Below are 25,117 nucleotides of genomic sequence, written 5' to 3' on the forward strand. Positions count from 1 at the left end.
ACTAAACCACAGGGGAAATAAGAGCTTGTTTTTGAACAACTAGTCCTGCGCAGATCAAAGGTGATACAATACACACATGTTGGTATTCAAATGTTCAGTTTTCAGAGTGAGGCGCTACAGCTTCTCCACCAACCACAAAACAAATATGCAGTTCTGACGTCCATGTCTAAAATATAATGGATGGGTAACTTGTGTTGTATACATTTTGTTCTATTATTTTGGGTCTGTTTTGACTTGTGTCTTGAAGTTCTTTATTTTAGGAATTTGATATTGAAAAAGCTGCAAATGTGGAGGGTACCCACTTGATTTTGTCTAATTCAGGCTGTTGAACCTTCATTTTAGTCTAAGTTGAATTTAACAATGCATTTTTGGCTGACTGACTGGGAGTGAGAGATGTTTTGCTAACATCCAAGTATGGTTAGCCATGGACATAATTCACATACGGTATGTGGGCTTGGATAGCTTTTGTGCTTGTTGTGTGTAGTGAATATTGTATACATGTATGTAGCGAACATGAGTTGGGAATAAATGTTGCCTTGTTGAAGCTTAGATCTGAGTCTAAAATAACACCAAGACTTGTAACCTCAGATTTAATCCAGGATTTTCCCAAGATTATTATACAACATTTCTCTTTTTGTTTTGCCAACTAGTAGGATTCAGTTTTGTCCTCATTTAACTTTAAGAAATTATTGCTCATCCATTTATTTATTGCCAGAGGACAAGTAATAATGGAGTTTAGAGCTGCAGCATCATTTAGTTCAGTGTCATCTGCATAACTATGGAAACATACATTGTGCTCTCTGATGACAAGTATTTTGTTATTGAAAAACCATAAGAATTCTTCACATTGTGATGCAGAGAACTGCAGAGGGTTTGGGAGGAGGGGGGGGTCAGTGTTGAGTAGTGTTGAGTAGCTGGTTAATAGTGGAGATTAATGTTGTAGCGTTCCCAGTGTTCTCTATAATAATCATTCTTTTACATTTTGTCTCAATACTTTTTATGTAAGAACTTTGAATTTCCTTGTTGTTGAAATGTGTTATGCAAATAAACTTGCCTTGCATTGCAACAAGACAAGAAACCAAGTTCATAAAAATGTTCATTAAAAGCTGAGACAGTGCAAACCGGCTGAACATGAAAAGTGTACTGAAGTCAGAGCACCAGTAAACGCTACCTCCAAATAAAAAGAAATCAACAAATAAATAGCTTATTAAAACACATAGAAAAAAGAAAACAGAAACATTGAGGCTAATGCATTCCAACTGTGTGTTTAGTACTTGTTGCATTTTTTTGAATTTGGAGCCCATTTCTTCGATGTGTTTTTGTGTTTGTATTCTGTCCTCAGGGGTCACCATATACTTTTAACCATCTCACTACACTCTGTAACAGCAGACCCTCCCCAACAGAAGAGGCACCCGCATTCTGCAAAAACCTGCCCCTACTCTACCTCTGATTGGCTCTGACCCTGTTATTTTTACCATATAAAGATATGTTTACCCTAACCATCTCACTACACTCTGTAACAGCAGACCCTCCCCAACAGAAGAGGCACCCGCATTCTGCAAAAACCCGCCCCTACTCTACCTCTGATTGATTCTGACTGTATATAAAGAGATGTTTACCCTAACAAACTAACTCCACTCTGTAACAGCAGACCCTCCCCAGCAGATCTAAGAGGCTCTCTGAGACAGTAAGTAGTTAAATGTTCATTGATGTACTCTGTCTATGTAAAACTTTATATGTAATTGGTAGGATTTTAAAATACATACTCTTTGTAGCTGGACTCTACTGTGTCTAAGTAAGAGTTATTTGATAGTAACCTGTTGCATGTGACTTATGGCTACTAACAGGCTTGTTGAAAATAAATGGAAATAAATTAAATGATGCTAATGATTAAATGTTGTTTAACCGACTTACCAAAAAAGATTAGAGAGAAAAAGGGAGCCTTGGGCGATCAAGAGAGAGGAAGCATCTGTATCCATTCATAATGCACTCATGCACACAGCAGAAGTGAAAGCGAAAGTTTAAAGTCCCTGCGAAGACACTAAATATGGATGAGCTATTGGGCGTTTCCCATACATTGATTTATCTGTGGCAGCCGACACATATTGATTTTCTATTTTTTCTACAATTGAAAATGAGTAAAATCTTATTTAATTGCAGAGCTGTGCACCGTGCATTGATAAGTTCAGCAACTCCTTGCCTCTCTCTCTCTCTCTCTCAATTTCAATTTAATTGGCTTTATTGGCATGACGTTGTGGATCAAAGCAAAAGTCACCTATAAACAATAGAATATAATATAGGAAAAGAAAAGAGAAACAAAAGGGAAAAGAGTATCCGACATAGAAATATGTCTTACTTTGTGACATTTAGTTACATATTCTCCTGCCAGAGCTACTGTAGTGCTGTTTTCTCCAAGAAGGTTTGAATTAGTTTGTCTTTTGAAAGTCTGGGATTTTCTGGTTGAATGTGAAGAAGAAATCTTTGTATTTTGAACAACTTGTCTCCAGCATAGAAACAGTGTTTAATCAAGATATACAACAATATGACATTCACAATAGTAATTAATGGAACATATAAAAATAACCATATGTATAATGATGATGTATAATAAGGCTATGTCAAGAAAATTATTGGTCATATTCAGTGATGTTTTAATTATGTGACCCTCAGTTTGTGACATGCAGTCACATATTGTACAGCTGAGTGTGCTGCATGTCTCTCTGCTAGTAGAATCTGTTGCTTTTCACTCATCTATCTTTGTGAAGTTTGGGATTAACAGATTTTAAAAATTCTATTAAGAAATCTTATCAAATTTTTATCAGCAAACTCAACCATATTCTTTTACAACATGTCCCCAAGTACCTCTGTGATGATTTTCAAATTGTTTCACTCCAGCATTGTTTTAATAATTAGATGCTAAACTCATACGCAATATACATGACTTGCTATATAGGCAGATTCCTAAAATTCCATTTAAAAAAGCCATTTTTTGTTGTTTGACACAAAGAGAAAAGGCAGGTGTGCGTGTGAAACACTGATGTATGAATTGTTTGAGTCTGCATTTATTTTAATTCTATTTATAAAGTCATTATTTAATAATCAATGTTACGATGAGAATGTCATATTGTAGGAATGATTAGGCTAATGGTTCATGTCAACATATTTTCTACCTGACACACAGAGATTTTCAGCCTCATTAAACGATATTTAATTAAAAGTGTTTAATGCTGAAAGACAACAGACTCACTTCCTCTCCCTGACTATATTATGTTATCCAGGATGTAGATTCAAATGAGAAAAATGAAAAAAAACAAAACATTTCTGATCAATGATGAAAGTTTTTTTATTAATCAGTCCTACAGTCAACACTAATACAACAATTTAAAACAGATTAAGACTCAAGCAAGCAAGTAAAATCAAAACTTGGGAAGTGATATTACACCTGAATTGATTCGAGTTCAAAACTGTGATGTAGTGTCAGATCAGTCCAATCAGTACAGATTTCCAATAAAGTGGTGTGTCCGTTTGATAAAAGTATGGTCTATTGTGTCCTCACTCAAGCCTCCTCCAGACAGTAATAAGGGAAGTGAGATGTTCTTAATGATGGTGACCGAAACGATTTCTGTGTCACCCGAGGAGTGAGGAGACATGATATAAGGTCATGAAAACACCCCTAGTTACCAGCTGCGATCTTGGCAAAAGTAAAGTAAATTAGCCTAAGTTCTCCTAACTACAGTTCAATAAGTAGAGATCAGTTGGACATGTATAACAATATTTATTGAAGTTAGCAGCAGAGAAAGATTTTTGGCGATTAGACTCAATAGATGTGAAGCATAAAGCGTAGACCCATATGAAGATAGGAGTTATGACAGGGTACCTCGGAGTCTAGATGCTGGCGGTGGTGGAGCCAGCAGGTGGTTTTAAAACCTTTGGACGAGTCTCCCTGGATATCATGGAGGTGATGAGTTGAACAATAGTAGGTTTGAAAGACAGAATGGCAGAATTGCAACGATATTGAAAGAACAGCATCTAGGGACTGGTTGGCTCAAGGAACACAGGTAGAAATATCATTGGTCAGGTATAGTGATGTTGGAATTGTGAATGTAAGGATTTTGACAGTGTGGGAAAGCAGAGGTGACGATGTGAAATAAAACAGGAGGAAATAAAGTTTCCTGTAGTTTAATAAAGGCAGAACATGAGGATAGAGATCTTCCTTATTGACCTTTCATCACAGTTTCATTTCGGAGCCAAAGACCTGGCTGGAAATGAGCTAATTAGACCTTTTTTTTAAAATTTCAGATCTTAACTGATTGAATTCAGTGTGAACAATGTACGTTTGTGCAGTATACATGAACTTCTAAAATATTATTGATTATAGATTCCATAATGGTGATCTATATTTAACAACTGTAATTTTATTTTGTCATAATTATACTGGAGCTCATCTGAAAAGGCAAATTCATGCTGCTGACTTTATGACATATTCTGTTTACTCATGATTTGTCTTTCTTTAATGCAGTTACCTACAATGGCATCTGCAATACATGGCAACTACATCACACATCTGGCTGTGTCCCTCAATGAAGCTGAGGAGCAAGAGCTGCAAGCACAAGGCTTCAAGATAATATATGGTGATCTGAACAAAGGGGCATTAGGAAAATTCATCTACATTTGGTACAAAAAAGAAGATGGTGCTCCACCAATCACAAGGATTCAAGTCACATTCAACGATGACATGGCTGTTGGTTTGAGAGCAGCAGAGTACACAAAGATCGATAAAGATCTCAGTGCTGGAGCTGCAGGTGATCACATCTACCTTTGGTACTTCAGCGGGGGCACAGGGTACGATATTCCCATAGTGGACATTTATGTCACTAAAGATGCAAAGGATGAAGGCCGGATGTTTAGCTCTGGTTGGGAGAGACTGGCCTGTGATCTGAACCGTGGGAATGCAGGGAACTATGTCCACGCCTGGGTGAAGAGAGCGAGACAAACATACATCTGTGACGTCACTGCCACTGATTCCTATGAATCAGACATGAAGCTCTTTGAGGATGGTTACATCCGTGTGGATGAAGATACTAATAGGGGTGCAGGAGGAGAATATATCTTCATCTGGTACCGTCAGACCGCTGACCCTGAACGTGCACTCAGTGATCTGAAAATCTCCACCGATGAGAGTGAGCAGTGGGAACCTCAGCAGCAAAATTACGAGCGAGTCAGTGTCGACCTCAATGAGGGGACCATAGGTGACGAGGTGTACCTGTGGTACAAGCAAGGGGGAATAAACCCCATTAAGGCCATCACCGTGCTTGTCAACCCAGCTGCTGTGCAGTGGTATAAGCAGGCTGGTGTGAAAGTTATCGAAACAAGTCTCAACTCATTGAATCTAGGCAAAACTGTATACCTGTGTTTTTATCAGTGAAGACCTGAGAAAGCCTCCATGGTAGCAGAGCAGCGCATTCTCAACACTCACTGAAGTGGAAAGTCCAACAATAATTTTTCATTTTTAAAAATTTTTTTTTTTAATCTTTTTCATCATCTACAAAACATTTTTTTATATCACTGTGGTATTACTGGTAATATCAGACATTATCAATCGGTTATGGGTTTTATAGCTTAATTTGCTGTCAATCAATCATTTTAAAATGGCAGTTTATTCAACATTGATTACAACATTAATGAAAGATTGAATTTCATGAAACTATTCTGACATCAAGACAAGATAACTGTTTGTGTTTGTAAGTGTGTTTATTTCAGTCTGAGTATTTCTACATGTTGGATCCAAATGAAAATATTTTCATCATTATATTTCCATCACTCTTATCATGCTGGGTTTCCTCAATCTGCCTGAAAATGCCCCTCAGGCTGTGGATACAGTCAGGTCAGATAATTCTTCCCTTAAACATGTCCAAGACACATGTTCACTACTTCTGATGAATGATGTGCAATGTTTCGTGAGTTTCTGAGCACCTTTAGCCCCTCAAAAATTGTGATTAATTGGGACAGAAAACAATACTTCCTTGCATTATAATGGGGCCTTTGCACCACTCGCCTTAATGAATAATGGAAAAGCAAAACTCTGAAAGACTGACCATCAGTCAGGTGAATCATCCTGAACTTCTGTGAATCCAAAAAAGTTCAAAGAAAACTAACAAATATGTCATCATTGAATCAGGAACAAAAAAGTCCTCAGCCAATATACTGTATATGCAAACATTGAAGACAGTCATAAGTTTCTCACTGCAAGTTGAAGTCAGTGACTTTCAGTAAGCTGTTTCTCACTCTTTGACCTTCCTGTTTTTCTCTAAGTGTGACAGAGTGACATTGTTTCAGCAGCTGCAGATGGACAGAAAGAGAAACCAAATGAGATTTGAAAAGTGAACTCTTGTCTCTCTCATGGTGTTCTGATTGTAAGACTGACTCTGAGATTCTCAACTTTTCAAATATTACAGTAATCTGAAGAGACCCTTTCACCCTGTCACTACTAAACATTTTTTTCCCTTAATTTTTAAATGTTAAATCTCTGTTGAGCTGTTCTGGAGTTCTGGAAAAAAGGTTGTGTATTCATAAACCACTTATTCAGGTGGTATTTTAAAACTAAACAAGTTAAAGCTACTGAACAGTAGAATATTCAATTTGTCAATAACAGGCATAATTGATCTGTACTAACTAATGCAGACTAATCTGGCCATAGTTAAAGTAAACTGGCAACTCTGTGTATTTTCATGTTTAATGAGTTGGTAAGTGCACAAAAAATATTTTTGATCTATAATCTCTTTGGTAATTAAAAGGTACAGGCGTTACCTTTTAAGATGTTGTAAATTTCAACTGAATTCACACTGGAAATCTCACTTAGTGGTGTGAAGCCTCAGAGCTGCTTAACTGTAGACTCTAAGCCAGCCTAATTGTTAAATTAATGATATTTTTAAATATAATTGAATGTTAGTTTTGATGTCAGTATTTCATTCATGTCAATTTTTTATCTTATCTCATTCATTGCACTTACATAAAAAGGATTTTTTTTCTCTTTTAGTCAGAAGCTGAATTGTGTTCTTTGCTTTCCAGCACATGCCATCACATCCATGTATTACTCAAGCATGTTTCATTGAAATTTACCTCCCCATGACTATAGTAAGATCAATGGATGCAACATCCTGGCAGTTTGAAAATTGAAAAGAAAGATTTGTACTTATTAAGATTATACAAATCAAAGATAAAGTAAGTCTTCACTTAGTGGAAAATGACAAGGTGAAGAAAACTTCAAACAAATACAGTATTAACTTATACATGCAGTAACTTGTGTTGTATAAATTTTCTTCTATTATTTTGGGTCTGTTTTGTCTTGTGTCTTGAAGTTCTTTATTTTAGGAATTTCATATTGAAACAGCTGCAAATGCTGAGGGTACCCACTTGATTTTGTCTAACTCAGGCTGTTGAACCTTCATTTTAGCCTAAGTTGAATTTTAACAATACATTTTTTCACAAAACGGGGAGCATTTGACTCCCATCAGTTACATTTAAGTCTGGCAGTATTTCAGGGCAAATATGAGCAGGAGGAACAATTATTACAGAGACCAGTAACTATTTCAATGTACATATGGGCTTGTGCGTTTTTTGTTAAGAATTATTATTATTTTATGCATTTCTCCAGCATGTATCAATGAACTATTGTGGGTGGGGAGGGAACTGGGCACCACATGGGTGGGAGGGAGGGAGGGATTACCCCTTGTTAGCTATAGAATGATAAGTATCCCAAACATCCAGTCCAATAATGGCTTTTTCAGCAAACTAATTGAATAAGTATTACTACAGTAAATGTTCAAGCAATTTCCTTACTGTTAAGTTGAATGGTACCGGTAGCATCTAACAGTTTATTATCATGAATTATGAAGATATGTATTCAATCTGCTCATTTGAGAAAATGAACGCAACTTTAGTTTATCTTAATTGCTTGAAAAATCCCTAGAAATTGTCTGCCCGGTTGTCAATTGTGATTTGACAGATCATTATTAGTATCGGACTTAACTGGAATGTTTCAAAACTGTTGCCCCCTTCTCGTTATAGTGGGATATATTATGTTATTATACTTTGTTATTTTGTGTTGTTATTGTAACAAAATCTGTTATGTTTTTTCTTTGGAATAAAAACAATTGATAACAAAAAAAAAAAGAATTATTGTTATTATTGTCACACCAGATGAAATTGCACCATTTTAACTATGAATTTTGAGTTGCCCCAAAGTGAAATGTGACAATGGGAAAAAAATAAGGGTAATCTCCAAAGTTGGACATGTGAGATTTTCACTCAACAGCAACAATAAGAGTCATTGCTGTAAAATCTGTGACAGTAAAGGTCTAATCTTCACTTTGAGCAGCTACAACCTTTAAACACTGCTTTCATGTTAACACATCAATAATGTCACAACTACTATTTTAAAGAACCTTTAACATTTAGATTAACTTCAACAGTCCTCTCTCCATGGTTTAAAGTTTATCATTAACAAATGCAGTGAAATATTGAACTAAGGTTTATGTTTTATTGTTTCATTTACATACTGTATGTAAGCAAAATAGTACTTCTTCCACCACTGTTGAAGTATGAAGTTATATTCAATAAGTATTTCCTACTCTTATCTTTAAGTTTCACTTTTGAAGGTATGTGGTTTTGACTTTAAAAGTCAAAGGAGTTCATCATTTCCTATAAAAGGTTTGTAGAAATATACAATCACACTTTTAAATGTATGAAAAATCCAACATTTTATAATTTAAATACACTATAATGATATAATGCCTTATAAACAACATATAGAATTTGTTTTTGAATGCAAAAAATAGGTTGCACATTGTTTTACCAGTCATAGCTTCCACATTTTTAAGATTGTGAAATGGTGACATATCCAACATACAAGTTTTATTTGCTATATATATGTTTAGACCTTGTAAAGTTTTACCATACATGCAACATATCCACATTCTCAGCCTGGGTTAACCTACAGACTCAGAAAGATCAACAGTGTAAAATTTGCATTAGTGACATTTCCTACTACATAGTTGCTCAAAAGCCAAATCTACATCTTTGGACCATAGCACATGTAACTGAAGCTTGATTTAACAATGAAAAATACCACCGCAGGTCTATTGACATGGCTCTGAATTTTCAGAATTATCGGGCACTTTGTGAATGGGTAAAATATTATTTCCTGTGTGCAGTACGTGGATTTGGACATGACTTATTAGAAATTGTGTATATATTTGATGAACTTTGTGTCATTTAGGCCTCACTTCCTGTTGCACGTTGGCAATACTACAACAGTAAGCTGTTTCTCACTCTTCCTGTTCCTGTTTTTCTCTAACCACAACCAGTGTGACATTGTTTCAGCAGCTGCAGATGGACAGAAAGAGAAACTAAATGAGATTTGAAAAGTGAACTCTTGTCTCTCTCATGGTGTTCTGATTATAAGACTGACTCTGAGATTCTCAACTTTTCAAATATTACAGTAATCTGAAGAGACCCTTTCACCCTGTCACTACTAAACATTTTTTTCCCTTAATTTTCAAATGTTAAATCTCTGTTGAGCTGTTCTGGAGTTCTGGAAAAAAAGGTTGTGTATTCATAAACCACTTATTCAGGTGGTATTTTAAAATTACACAAGTTAAAGCTACTGAACAGTAGAATATTCAATTTGTCAATAACAGGCAGACATATAAAATTGATCTGTACTAACTAATGCAGACTAATCTGGCCACAGTTAAAGTAAAGTGGCAACTCTGGGTATTTTCATAATTTAATGAGTTGGTAAGTGCACAAAAAATATTGTTGATCTATAATCTCTTTGGTAATTAAAAAAAAAGTACAGGCGTTACCTTTTAAGATGTTGTAAATTTCAACTGAATTCACACTGGAAACCTCACTTAGTGGTGTGAAGCCTCAGAGCTGCTTAACTGCAGACTCTAAGCCAGCCTAATTGTTAAATTAATGATATTTTTAAATATAATTGAATGTTAGTTTTCATAAGTGAAATATTAATGCAGCAAATCATTTACCTGACATGGATATACTATTTTCATGTATAATATTTTCATGAATAATGGACATGGCATGTAGGAAATAAATATCACTTCCTCTTTCCACTATGTGGCGCTTGAGAATACCTACTAATTATATGTCATGTTGCTCTATATCATGTGTAGACCACACCATGTAAATTTCATGTAAATCGGATGATGTTTGTCACATTAGGCTGATTTCCTGTTGTCAGTAGGTGCCACTATGACTTTGAATCAATATTGACATGTTGAAGTGTTCAGGCCTGGGGCCTGTTTCAAAAAGTGGGTTTAGTGAAAACTCTTAGCTCGTTCATCCTGAGATGAGGGAAACTCTGGGTTTTCAGTTTCAGAAAGAGAGCTAAATTAAACTTGGTCAGTTTCCGCAGTAACTGACTCTGTGAACCTTAGCTGCTCGCTGGCAGGAAACCCCAACTTTCTCTCTGTCTCCTCCCTCTTACAGAACCAGCCAACTGTTTCATTTCCTCATTCATTCAGTCCGTATTAAAGCGCATTCATTAGCGGAGGTTTACTATGTGTCAGAATCTAAATCCTGGTTGGATATTAGTTTGTTACTCAAGAACTTTCTAAAGTTACTGCTTTTACGTGCATCAGTCATTTCTTTGAATAGCATGTTTTTCTCTCACATTCAGATATTACACGGTGTGAATTCAGCCTCAGCTCAGAATGAACCCTCTGCATGTCCTTCTGCTATAACACTGTGACTCTGTGTACACAAGACAGGTGTCAGTTTGTTAGAGCAGCTCCTGACCTGTCAATAACAGGCAGACATATAAAATTGATCTGTACTAACTAATGCAGACTAATCTGGCCACAGTTAAAGTAAAGTGGCAACTCTGGGTATTTTCATAATTTAATGAGTTGGTAAGTGCACAAAAAATATTGTTGATCTATAATCTCTTTGGTAATTAAAAAAAAAAAAGTACGGGCGTTACCTTTTAAGATGTTGTAAATTTCAACTGAATTCACACTGGAAACCTCACTTAGTGGTGTGAAGCCTCAGAGCTGCTTAACTGTAGACTCTAAGCCAGCCTAATTGTTAAATTAATGATATTTTTAAATATAATTTAATGTTAGTTTTGATGTCAGTATTACATTCATGTCTCATCTTATTTATTGCACTTACATAAAAAGGATTTTTTTTTCTTTTTTAGTCAGAAGCTGAATTGTGTTCTTTGCTTTCCAGCACATGCCATCACATTCATGTATTACTCAAGTATGTTTCATTGACATTACCTCCCCATGACTATAGTAAGATCAATGGATGCAAAATCCTGGCAGTTTGAAAATTGAAAAGAAAGATTTGTACTTATTAAGATTATACAAATCAAAGATAAAGTAAGTCTTCACTTAGTGGAAAATGACAAGGTGAAGAAATCTTCAAACATATACAGTAATAATGTTTATAAAGTTTATTGCTTTGCTTCTTCTGTTTCTCTAGATTTTTTTGTGTCTGAGTTTCTCAGAGCTTTGCAGAGCGTGTTGTCAAGTTTTACTTCTTGTCCAACTAAACCACAGGGGAAATTAGAGCTTGTTTGAGAGGAACTAGTCCTGGGCAGATTACTGGTGATGACGTGATAATACATGCATGTTGGAATTCTAATGTTCATGCATTCAGTTTTCAGAGTGAGGCACCACAGCTTCTCTCCACCAACCACAAAACAAATATGCAGTTCTAAAGTCCATGTCTAAAATATAATGGATGGGTAACTTGTGTTGTATACATTTCCTTCTATTATTTTGGGTCTGTTTTGTCTTGTGTCTTGAAGTTCTTTATTTTAGGAATTTCATATTGAAACAGCTGCAAATGTGGAGGGTACCCACTTGATTTTGTCTAACTCAGGCTGTTGAACCTTCATTTTAGCCTAAGTTGAATTTTAACAATGCATTTTTTGACTCCCATCACTTACATTTAAGTCTGGCAGTATTTCAGGTGTTCAGCAAGTATGAACAGGAGGAACAATTACAGAGACCAGTAACTATTTCAATGTACATATGAGTTTGTGTGTTTTCTGCTAAGAATTAACAGAATTGGAGTAAGTTGGACATGTGAGATTTTCACTCAACAGCAACAATAAGAGTCATTGCTGTAAAATCTGTAACAGTAAAGGTCTAATCTTCACTTTGAGCAGCTACAACCTTTAAACACTGCTTTCACGTTAACACTGCTTTGCTCATTGAAAATCTCATTTTAAGGGGCGGGCCTACAAGCATGATTTGTACCATCACAACTGGTTTGGAGCCAATTGTGGTCCAATATGTCTTTATTAATGTCTGAAGGGGATCTTTAAAAAAGATATAACATTGTTACTGGTCAGTGTTGTGTTTGTGTTACATTTCCCAAATTAAATCTGAATATTAAAAGCATGTTTTCTGTCATATTTTTCAGTAATTCAAATGTCATTTTTCACTATTTATATTAAAACATATGCAAAGGTCATTTTGAACAAGCTAATAATACCATGTTAGTATCTGCCAACAATACATGGTTTAGTGTGTAGTGTGAGTTTTACTAAGTTTGGACCACTTCATATAAAGTACAGTATTCTAGGTATGTTGTATTTCTTAGTTTCAAATTCATAAGGTATGTTCAGATGTATTTCAGCAAAAAACTCATTAGTGAGACTTGCTTTAAATGCAAAACATTCACTTTTTGGAAAGGACTTGCCTTAGTAATTTTTTAGAATATTTTTATTATATGTTGAGCAAAATACATCAAAGCACAAAAAAATGAATTGAATATTTTCAAAGTATCTTTATTGTGCCTTAAAGGGAAATTGGTTTGCAGCCAAGATAGAAATCATAGAAAAGCACATAACACGGTTTCAGTTTAGCTAAAATTTAGATGTAGACTTCCACTTAGATGATGGTTGAATCAAAATTGTATTTAACTAACATTGTTTCAATATATAATCAGCCAAAATAGCTGCAGATGGACTTTTAGATAACAGTTGAATCAGTATTGATCAGTTATGGTTGAAAATCTGGTGTTTATTCAACATCAGTCATAAAGAGCGCTTTAAATTTGGTTTCAATGTTGGGCATCAACGTAGATTCAATACTTCTACATGATGACATTTAAATGTTTCAATCTGATTTTGCTATCTGGGAGGTCATCTGGGACAGGTCTGCTTTCTGTCCTCACTGAGAACACAGGACAGGTAAGGTTAAAACACTTTACTCTGAAATCAGGCAGGTAGGAGCAAATCCACCAACAAAGAACATCAAGACATGTTAACTCTATTTTCACAATAATTCTTCCAGCTAGAAAGCTCTATGTTTGTACCTCAGGGGTGAAAGTGAGTCACTGTAACTTTTTTTTCAGGCAAGAAAGTAACCATGTAGACTCCCAGTATGTGGTCAGTTTATCCCAGTAACACCTACTTGGAAAGTTTCACCGAAGTTGTCGGAGCAGCCGTCTGCTGCTGCTGAGCTGTTCATGTCAGCTATGTGAAAGCTGGCATGAGCCATTTCAATTCGTAGCACATCGTATTAAGCTAGATTGATATTGAAATATTATATCAATAAATTAGGTCTCTACTAGATCGCTGTTATAAAATGGCAGCAATTAATGAAGAAATGATGCTGTTTGGCAGAAAAACTGCTGTTTTACCTTTAGTAAGTTCTGTGACATTTTATGATTTACACCTACCCTCTGGCTATATGTGTAAATAATTAGTTGTTACTTAGAGTTATGTTGCAACTTATCTCTGTAGTGCAACTGCTTTCTGATCTGATTTTAATTTACTGCTGGCTCTAACGTCTCCGTAGTGTTTTGATATCTTGACAGCACCATAACACAGATTCACTGTAAACTGTAAATGTTATGTTATATTCAGTGACTGACAATGAGGGTGGGCTGGCGTGCCAATTCTTTCACATTGAACCTTTAAATACATTTTTTCATGGAAGCAGGACTGTGGATTTTGGCCCCCATCACTTACATTGTAAGTGCATTATGAAGAGATCTTCTAATGGCCAATATGAACAGAAGGAGCAATTAAAGCAAGGAAAAACCTATTTCAGTATTAATTTGTGCACCTTTTTTAAGACAGATTTGAATAATTGTGAACCCATCCTTTAAGGTCAGTGAAAGACTGGGGTTTCAGGATCTTTCCCTAAAGCATATGGTCACACAACATAAAACACATCAAATTGAAAACTCTAAGATAAGATAAGCCTTTATTACTCCCTTGCAGGAATTCTGAAGAATCAACATTTGGCAATTAGTGTCATTGCACATCTTGGCAGGTCATAACTGTGAAATTCCTTTGTCTTCATTTACAAAGAAAAATGTCAACATTTCTATTGCAACATAAGCCACTGTATTTTAAGGTCAGGATCATTATTGTGAAATTTTCATGTAAAAGGCGTATCTTCATTTTTCAGGAAAAGCATCAACTATTCCACCGAACTGCCTGCCCATATCCTCAACTGCAGTTCATGCCCTCAGTATTCCTTCAGCATAAATACCAGTCTACTTCCATTTGCTTTCTAGCAGATTGTCTCGTATGTTTTGCCAAGCCTTCCAGCGTTCTTCGTTCCTGTTTTTTTCTCACTTGCCTGTTCTGTAACAGCTGACTCTCCCCAGCAGATCTAAGAAGCTCTCTGAGAAAGTAAGTAGTTAAATGCTCATTGATGTACTCTGTCCATGTAAAGCTTTATATGTAATTGGTAGGATTTTAAAATGAACTCTGTGTAGCTGCGGCTGTGTCTAAGTAAGAGTTGTTTGGGAGAAACCTGTTGCATGTGACTAATGTCTACTGGGTTTGACATGCCTGTTGGAAATGGATGAAAATAAATTAAATGATAAGAATGACTAAATGTCATTTAACCTACTCACTGAAAAAAATGAGAGAGAGAAAGAGGGAGCTTGGGCAATCAAGAGACAGGGAGTGTGCCTTTTCACAGCAGAAGTGAAAGTTTGTAAAGTTACTGTGCAGATGAATGCACATGTGCAATTTACACTGGCAGCAATCTTGTTTTTAATGTATGTAATATTTGAATCTGATTATCCTGAAATTCTATTTGTGAAGTCATTATTTCATGGTCCATGTTATGATGACAATTTCTCATATACTGTAGGAATGATTAGGCTAATGGTTCATGTCAACATATTTTCTACCTGACACACAGAGATTTTCAGCCTCATAGTAACCGATATTTAATTAAATGTGTTTAATGCTAAAAGACAACAGACTCACTTCCTCTTCCTGACTATATTATATTATCCAGGATGCAGATTCAAATGAGAAAGTGATAAAAAAAAAAAAACTTTCTGATGAATGAAAGTTGTTTTTATTAATCAGACCTATAGTGAACACAAATACAACAATTTTAAACAGATTGGGAATCATTAAACAAATAAAACCTAAATTTGGGAAGTGATGTTACATCTGAGTTGGTTCTGTTATTTGTTCCAGTACAAAACTGTGATGTAGTATCAGATCAGTCCAATCAGCTGCAGCGTCCAATCACTATAGATTTCCAATAAAGTGGTGTCTGTTTGATAAAAGTATAGTCTCTTGTGTCCTCACTCAAGCCTCCTCCAGGCAGCCTCCTCGCTCCCCCAAACTTTAATAAGGGAAATGAGATGACCTTCATGACGGTGGCTGAAACAATTTCTGTGTCACCTGAGGAGCAAGGAGGCGGGAAATATGGCCATGAAAAGGACCCAAAGTTACCAGCTACGAGCTAGGCTAACGTAAAGTAAATAAGCCTAAGTTCTCCTGACTAACATTCAATATGTGGAGATCGTTTGGAAGTATATAACAATATTTATTATATTATTATTTTATTTATTAATGTGAAGCATAAAGCGTAGACCCATATGAAGACAGGAGATATGACAGGGTCCCCCGGAGTCTAGATGCTGGTGGTGGTGGAGCCAGCAGGTGGTTGTAAAACCTTTGGACGGGTCTCCCTGGATATCATGGAGGTGATGAGTTCAACAATAGTAGGTTTGAAAGACAGAATGGCAGAATTGTATTAATACTTAAAGAATGAATAAAGACAGAAGAGAAAAGAGGAAGAGAAGAAGAGAAAAGAGATCTTCCTCATTGAACTTTTATCAAACCTTCATTTTGGAGCCGAGGACCTGGCTGGAAATTAGCCTTGGACATAATTCGCACACATAGCTTTTGTGCTTGTTGTGTGTAGTGAATATAGTAAACATGTATGTAGCAAACATGATTTTTAGTGACTCAATTAGACTCAATGGATGTGAAGCATAAAGTGTAGGCCCAGTTATGACAGGGTTCCCCGGAGTCTAGACGCTGGTGGTGGTGGACTCAGCGGGAGGTTGTAAAACCTTTGGACGAGTCTCCCTGTATATCATGGAAGTGATGAGTTAAACAATAGTAGGTTTGAAAGACAGAATGGCAGAATTGCAATAATATTTAAAGAATGCAATGACAGGTTGGGAAAGCAGAAGTGACGAGGTGAAATGAAACAGGAGGAAATAGCATTTTCCTGTTGTGAAATAAAGGCAGAATGGAAAAGAGGAAGAAGGAAGACAAAAGAGATCTTCCTCATTGAACTTTTATCAAAGCTTCATTTCAGAGCCGAGGATCTGGATGGAAATTAGCCTTGGACATAACACGTACACAGGCTGTGGGCTTGTATAGCTTTTGTGCTTGTTGTGTGTAGTGAATATAGTAAACATGTATGTAGCAAACATGAGAAATACATGGAAATGGAAATGGAAATAAATGCTTCATATAAACTACATTGTGGCAGAAGTTCAGAAGTTGAGTGTGAGAAAACTGAATTAATGTTAAATATATTTTGTTTGACGAGGTCTTTGAAAAAACACAACTCACAGGGAGTGATTGCACAATGAGCCATAGAATCTGTTCTTGGTAAGAACAGTGAATTCAGTGGATCAATTGACTTTTTACAGCATTTATTGTCAGCAGACACACAAGTGTTCAAAAATGTATTGATTTTCTTTATGTGGACCATTTAATTTCAGATCTTAACTGATTGCATTTAGTGGAAACGATGTACATTTGTGCAGTATGCATGCACTTTAAAATATTATTGATTTTAGATTTCATAATGGTGATCCTTATTTAAGAAGTGTAATTTTATTTTGTCATAATTATACTGGAGCTCACCTGAAAAGGCAAAGTCATGCTGCTAACTTTATGACATATTCTGTTTACTCATGATTCGTCTTTCTTTAATGCAGTTATCCACAATGGCATCTACAACACATGGCAACTACATCACGCATCTGGATGTGTCCCTCAATAAAACTGAGGAGAAAGAGCTCCAATCACATGGCTTCAAGAAAATAGATGTTGATCTGAATGAAGGGGCAGGAGGAAAACAAATCTACATTTGGTACAAAAAAGAAAGCGGTGTACCACCAATCACCAGGCTTCAAGTCACATTCAACAGTGACATGATTGCTGGATTGAGAGAGGCAGGATACACAAAGATCGATAAAGATCTCAATGCTGGAGCTGGAGGTGATAACATCTACCTTTGGTACTTTAGTGGGTGCGATAAAGACTACGATACTCCCATAGTGGACATGGATGTCACTATAGATGCAGTGCCTGACAGCCAGAAGTTTGGCTCTGGCTGGGAGAGACTGGCCTGTGATCTGAACCGCAAGGCTGGAGGGAACTGGATTCACGCCTGGGTGAAGAGAGAGAGACAAACATACATCTGTGACGTCGCTGCCACTCAAACCTCCATATTAGACCTCGATCTCTTTCAGGATGGTTACATCCGTGTGGATGAAGATACTAATAGGGGTGCAGGAGGAGTCTTTCTTTTCATCTGGTACCGTCAGACCACTGACCCCAAGCGTGCACTCAATGATCTGCAAATCTCCACTAATTGTTGTCAGTGTCACGACCTTAAGAGTAAAAATTACAAGCAAGTTAGTGTTAATCTCAACGAGGGGACTAAAGGTAACGAGGTGTACCTGTGGTTCAAGCAAGATGAATTAAAAAAACCCATTAAGGCCATCACCGTGCTTGTCAACTCAGATGCTATGAAGGCGTATGACGACGCTGGGTTGAATGTTATCAAAAGAAATCTCAACACAGGCAATAAAGGCACAACTGAATACTTGAGTGTTCACAATCAGTGAAGACCTGAGAAAGCCTCCATGGTAGCAGAGCAGAGGATTCTCAACACTCACTGAAGTTGAAAGTCCAACAATCATTTTTTATTTTTTTTATTTTTCATCGTCTATAAAACAATCTTTCATATCACTGTTGTATTACTGGTAATACTATCAATAGGTGATGGGTTTGATAGCTTAATTTGCTGTCAATCAATTTAAAATGGCAGTTTTTTCAACATTGATTACAACATTAATGAAAGATTGAATGTTGTCACTTTATTCTGGAAAAAATGTTTTTCAATAAAGACAACTTTGCATGTGAATTGTGTTTGTTTCAGTTTGAGTCATTATATTCCCGTCACTCTTATCATGCTGGGTTTCCTCGATCTGAAAATGCCCCTCAGGCTGTGGATACCATCAGGTCATAATTCTTCCTTTAAACATTGGCCTCACTGCTCTGTATGGGTCGTCCTTTGTGATACTCATGTTTCATAAAAAACATTTTTCACGGTTATTTTTGTCATTTCTGTTATAGCTTTGGCTCTGATGTCATCGGAGCAGCCGGCTGCTGCTGCGCAGCTAGTCTGGGAGACATCAGCTGTTCATGTCAGCTGATCCAACAAACTGCATTGGCTCTTGCCATCTATGTGAAAGCTAGCATGAGCCATTTGGCATCGTAGCACATCGTAGTAAACTGGATCAATCTCAACTCAACTCAACTTTATTTATAAAGCACATTTAAAAACAACAACAGCTGACCAAAGTGATGTACAATCAAGATAACAAGTGCTATAAACAACACAATAAAGACACAAAGACCAGTTTAACAGACAAAAAGACAACACAATTCAACTCTCATACTAAGTTAGAACCCAGGGAATGAAAATGTGTTTTAAGACAGGATTTAAAAACAGGCAGTTTGGGAGCCAGTCTAATATGCAGAGGCAACTGGTTCCAGAGGCACAATCTCCACTGTGTTTCAACCTTGATCTAGGGACAACCAAAAGCAACTGGTCAGCAGACCTGATCGATCTTGATGGGACATGTGGTTGTAAAAGGTTAGCGAGATAGGTTGGAGCTAGCCCATTTAATGATTTGCAGGCAAACAATAATATCTTAAAATCAATCCTAAAACATATGGGGAGCCAGTGGAGGGAGGCCAGTATGGGGAAAATGTGCTCTCACCTATGTGTTCCTTTTAAAAAATTAAATGCAGCATTCTGGACCAGCTGTAAGCATGAGAGGGAGGCCTGGCTGACACCAATGTAAAGGGCATTACAGTAGTCAAGTCGGGACAAGACAAAAGCATGTTTAACCCTCTCAAAACTATTAATTCATAAGAAGGACTTGACCCTAGATACTGTCCTTGAGACAGTCAAACAATGTTTTGAAACAGTATCTTTCAGTTTGAAAGGCAGATAGAGTTGAGTGTCATCTGCATAGCAGTGGAATGAGATGCCACATTTTCTAAAAATGGACCCTAAGAGGAGCAAGTAGAGGGAAAATAGGATCAGCCCGAGAATAGAAACTTGTGGGACTCCAGGGGGGAGAGGCACTGAGGAGGATACAGAGTCACCAAGGCAAACAGAAAAACTTCTGTAAGATAAGTAAGATCTGAACCACTCCAGAGCAGTACCTTTAATGCCAACACAATGCTCCAGGTGAGGGATGAGGATGGACTATGGACTATGGTCTACTGTGTCGAATGCAGCTGTGAGATCTAAAAGCATGAGAACAGATAAGTCCCTGGAGTCAGTAGCTAATAAAAGATTGTTAAAAACCTTTAAAAGAGCAGATTCAGTGCTGTGAAAAGGTTTTAAGAAGAATGCAATGTGTGTCTAAGAGAGATTGCATTTGCATGAGTACAATCTTCTCCAAGAGTTTTGAAAGAGACAGGAGTTTGGAAATTGATCTTAAATTGGAGAGGACAGAGGTGTCCAGATTGGACTTTTTGATCAATGGTTGCACTACTGCATGCTTAAAAGTTTTTGGTATAGCACCTGAAGCAAAACTGCTGTTCATAATTGATTGGATGTTTGGTCCAGTAGTCTCATAAATCTTTTTAAAAAAACGAGGGGGGACAACATCTGAGACAAGCTGAAGGACTCATGTGCCCAATAATTTCCTTTAGAAAAGAAAAAGACACAGGCTCAAACAGGTTAAAAACAGCAGGGCAAGTGACAGTGATGGCAGGGTCATAAGAAGGTGGTGTGATGTGTGCTCTAATAGTGTGACACAGAGAATCCAACAACAGAGGAATACAACATATCAGGCCTTGGATACACACACAATACTTGAAAGTACATTGAACGAAAATATAAACGCAACACTTTTGTTTTTGTTCCCATTTTTCATGAGTTGAAATAAAAGATCTAAGACGAAGTTTTTATGGTCCACATATCTGGAGCAAACTCTCAGAAGACATGAGGTCTGCTGCAAATCTCAGTTCTTTTAAATCAAGGCTGAAGACTTTTCTACTTGCCGCTGCCTTTTGATTTATTAAATCAAATTTGAGGATTTTGATTAATGTCTTGCGCTGCATTTTTGCTGCACTGTAACTTTTATTCTCCAATTTCATCTGTCTTATTCTATTTTAGCTTATTTTTATTTTCTATTTAACTCTTTTTAATAGTATTTAAATGTCTTTTTATAATGTTCCTTTTACATTTTGTCTCAATGCCTTTTATGTAAGAACTTTGAAATGTGCTATACAAATAAACATGCCATGCAAAAGGTAAGACAAGAAGCCAAGTTCATAAAGATGTCCGTTAAGGCATGATCCAAAAGCTGAAACAGTACAAACCGGCTGAACTGGGAAAGTGGACTGAAGCCAGACCGCCAGTGAACGCTTGATCACCCACATCCAGATTCAAATCAAAAATTACTTACTAGGTGTGACAGGCTTGTTGGAAATGGATCAAAATAATTAAATGATGCCAACAGCTAAATATCGTTTAACCGAGAGAGCGAAAGAGGGAGCTTGGTCGATCAAGAGGGGGGAGTGTGTGTATTAACTCTTAATACATCCGTGATATCGTCACAGCAGAAGTGAAAAGTGGAGGTTTGTAAAGTTACCGCACAGACACTGAATGCACATGAGCCATTTCTACTGGCAGCGACGTTGTTTTGAATGTATGAATTATCTGAGTCTGCATTTCTTAATTCTGTTTGTAAATTCATTATTTAATAGTCCCATGTTGTGATGAGAATATCTTAAATTGTAAGAATGATTAGGATAATAGTTCATGTCAACATATTTCCTATGTGACACACAGAGATTTTCAGCTTCATTAACCGATATTTAATTAAATGTGTTTAATGCTGAAAGACAACAGACTCACATCCTCTCCCTGACTATATTATGTTATCCATGATGCAGGTTCAAATACAATGTTTCTTTTACATTTTGTCTCAACACTTTTTATGTAAGAACTTTGAATTGCCTTGTTATTAAAATGTGCTATACAAATAAACATGCCGTGCAAAAGGTGAGACAAGAAGCCAACTTCATAAAGATGTGTGTGGACTGAAGCCAGAGTGCCAGTGAACGCTTGATCATCCACATTCACAGAAATTATCTAAAACAACAAATATATAAAAATAAAAACAGAAACATTAAGGGAAATGCACCACAAGTATGTGTTTTATTACTTGTTGCATTTCTTGAATTTGGAGCCCATTTCCTCAGTTTGCTTTTGCTTTTGTAATCTGTCCTCAGGGTGTCATGAATCCCACTAATTAATTGTTATTTTCATCTGGTTTTTGTTCTCATGCCATGTCACTAACTCTCTGTCATTTCAGATCCTACCCATCACTCTTGCCGTGCCAACGCCTTATTCCCTGCACCTGCTTTTCCCCGCCCATCTCCTAACCTGCAGTCCCTCAGTATAAATACCAGATCATCTTGTGTGTTTCACCAAGCTTTCCAGCGCTCTTTGTTCCTGTTCATTTCTGACCTGCCTGTTCTGTAATAGCTGACCTCCCCAGCAGATCTAAGAGGCTCTTTGAGACAGTAAGTAGTTAAATGTTCATTGATGTACTCTGTCCATGTAAAGCTTTATATGTAATTGGTAGGATTTTAAAATGCACTGTGTAGCTGCAGCTGTGTCTAAGTAAGAGTTGTTTAGGAGTTATCTGTGCATGTGACTAATGCTTACTAGGTTTGACAGGCTTGTTGGAAATGGATTAAATTAAATTAAATGATGCCAACGACTAAATGTCATTTAACCGACTCGCCATAATAACAAATGAGAGAGAAAGAGAGAGCTTGGTCGATCAAGAGAGAGTGTGTGTGTGTATTCACTCTTAATACATCCATGATATCGTCACAGCAGAGGTGAAAAGTGGACGTTTGTAAAGTTACCGCACAGACACTGAATGTACATGAGCCATTTCTACTGGCAGCAATGTTGTTTTTAATGTATGAATTATCTGAGTCTGCATTTCTTAATTCTGTTTTTTCATTATTTAGTAGTTTAGTAGTTATGATGAGAATATCTCATATTGTAAGAATGATTAGGCTAATGGTTCATGTCAACATATTTTCTACCTGATGCGGAGATTTTCAGCCTCATTAACCGATATTTAATTAAATGGGTTTAATGCTGAAAGACAACAGACTCACCTCCTCTCCCTGACTATATTATATTATCCATGATGCAGGTTCAAATGAGAGTGGTGTTTTTTGTTGTTGTTGTTGTTTTATAGATTTGGAATCAGAAAGCAAATCAAATCTAAACTTGGGAAGTGATATTACACCTGAGTTAGTTCTGTCATTTGTCCCGGTACAAAACTATGATGTAGTATCAGATCAGTCCAATCAGCTGCAGTGTCCAAGAAAAGCGTGTGATAACTGAATTAATGTTAAATGTATTTAGTTTGATAAGGTCTTTGGAAAAAAACACAACTCACAGGTAGTGATTGCACAATGAGCCATAGAATCTGTTCTTTTTATAAAGACAGCTGACTCTTGGTAAGAACAGTGAATTCAGTGGATCAATTGACTTTTTACTGTCTAACATTCAATGTCAGCAGACACACAATTGTTCAAGAATGTCTTCATTTTCTTTATGTGGACCATATATTTTTTATTTCAGATCTTAACTGATTGCATTCAGTGGAAAAAGTGTACATTGCTGCAGTATGCATACACTTTAATATAATATTTGTTTTAAATAATGGTGATCCTTATTTAAGAAGTGTAATTTTATTTTGTCATAATTATACTGGACCTCACCTGAAAAGGCAAAGTCATGCTGCTAATTTTATGACATACTCTGTTTACTCATGATTCGTCTTTCTTTAATGCAGTTATCCACAATGGCATACATCACACATCTGGATGTGTCCTTCAATGAAGCTGAAGAGAAAAATCTCCAAGCACAAGACTTCAAGAAAATATATGTTGATCTGAACAAAGGGGCAGAAGGAAAATACATCTACATTTGGTACAAAAAAGACAAGAACGAACTACCGATCACCAGGGTTCAAGTCACATTCAATGATGCCATGGCTGTTGGATTGATCCAAGCAGGGTACACAAAGATCAATAAAGATCTCAATGCTGGAGCTGGAGGTGATTACATCTACCTTTGGTACTTCAGAGGGCAGACAGAGTACGATATTCCCATAGTGGAGATTGATGTCACCAAAGATCCACAGGAGGAAACCGTGAAGTTTGGCTATGATTGGGAGAGACTGGCCTGTGATCTGAACCGCAAGGTTGAAGGGAACTGGCTCTACGCCTGGGTGAAGAGAGAGAAACAAACATACATCTGTGAGGTCACTGCCACTGATTTCTATGAATCAGACGCTGATCTCTTTGAGACTGGTTTCAACCGTGTGGATGAAGAAACTAATAGGCGTGCAAGAGGAGCCTTTGTCTTCATCTGGTACCGTCAGACCACTGACCCCAAGCGTGCGCTCAGTGATTTGCATATCTCCACCAATCGTAGTGAATTTCAGGCCCTTCAGCAGCAAAATTACGTGCCAGTCCAAGTTAACCTCAACAGCGGGAGCAAGGGTGACTGGGTGCGCCTGTGGTTTAAGAAAGATGGATCCAAACCCATTAAGGGCATCTCAGTGATTTACAACACAACTCCTGTGGATAGCTATGAGACGGCTGGTGTGAATGTCATCAAAAGAAATCTCAACACAGGCAAAGAGGGTGCAACTGAATACCTGTGTTATTATCACTGAAGACCTGAGAAAGCCTCCATGGCAGCAGAGCACATCATTCTCAACACTCACTGAAGTGTTCCAACAATCATTTTTCATCTTTTTTTTTTTTTTTTAATTGTCTTTCTTTTATCATCATCTCTAAGACATTTTTATATATCACTGTGGTATTACTGGTACTATAAAAAACTACACTACAAACTGTACTACAATCAGTTATGGGTTTTATATCTTAATTTGCTATCAATCATTTTAAAATGATTTTAAAAATGTTTCAACATTGATTACAAAATAATCAAAGATTGTTCTGTCACTTTTTATTCTGGTGAAAAAGCTTTTCAATAAAGACAACTTTGCATGTGAAGTGTGTTTTGTTTCAATTTGAGTATTTCTACATATTAGATCAGTATAAAAAATGTTTTTATCATTATATTACTGTCACTCTTATCATGCTGAGTTTCCTCCATCTTCCTCCAAACACTGGTAACGTTGGGAGCCAGGGCCTAGTAAGAAGGGAGAGGAGCAGCCACTTCACAGGTTTTGAGAATGAAAACCCCCCTTTTTTTTTTTACAGTAAATCCTTTGATTTTAGCACAATCCTGTCCAAGACTTGAGAAAATTCCTAAGCAAAGAACATGCATTGGTGAAAACAAGTGCTGCAATACTGCTCAGTCGCCAAAGGACCCTCTCTCTCTCTTTCTCTCCCTCTCTCTGTCTGTGGATCATCCATTATTCAGAAGGATAACAAAAATACCCTTGAAGGACACCAGATGATAGTTCAGAACACTAC

At 36.8% G+C, this 25,117-nt stretch overlaps 1 protein-coding gene across 5 annotated transcripts; it reads left to right on the forward strand.

Moving 5' to 3' along the window:
- Positions 1–1,404: 1,404 nt before the first annotated feature.
- On the forward strand, positions 1,405–24,704 carry LOC137169310 (uncharacterized). Of its 5 annotated transcripts, XR_010924437.1 has the most exons (4): positions 1,405–1,687; positions 17,260–18,335; positions 18,489–22,162; positions 23,461–24,704. XR_010924437.1 is itself a non-coding variant. In XM_067572397.1 (2 exons), the coding sequence occupies exon 2, from the start codon at positions 23,470–23,472 to the stop codon at positions 24,346–24,348; it is 879 nt and encodes a 292-aa protein (XP_067428498.1). In that variant the 5' UTR covers positions 1,414–1,687; positions 23,461–23,469; the 3' UTR covers positions 24,349–24,675. The 5 variants fall into 5 exon arrangements, 4 of the variants coding, with proteins under 4 accessions (XP_067428498.1, XP_067428496.1, XP_067428497.1 ...); XM_067572397.1 differs by lacking the exons at positions 17,260–18,335; positions 18,489–22,162 and having other exon boundaries at positions 1,414–1,687; positions 23,461–24,675; XM_067572395.1 differs by lacking the exons at positions 17,260–18,335; positions 18,489–22,162; positions 23,461–24,704 and adding an exon at positions 4,520–5,807 and having other exon boundaries at positions 1,416–1,687.
- Positions 24,705–25,117: the final 413 nt, after the last annotated feature.

The sequence above is a fragment of the Thunnus thynnus genome, chromosome 18 (genome assembly GCF_963924715.1).
Source record: "Thunnus thynnus chromosome 18, fThuThy2.1, whole genome shotgun sequence".
Lineage (NCBI taxonomy): Eukaryota > Metazoa > Chordata > Actinopteri > Scombriformes > Scombridae > Thunnus > Thunnus thynnus.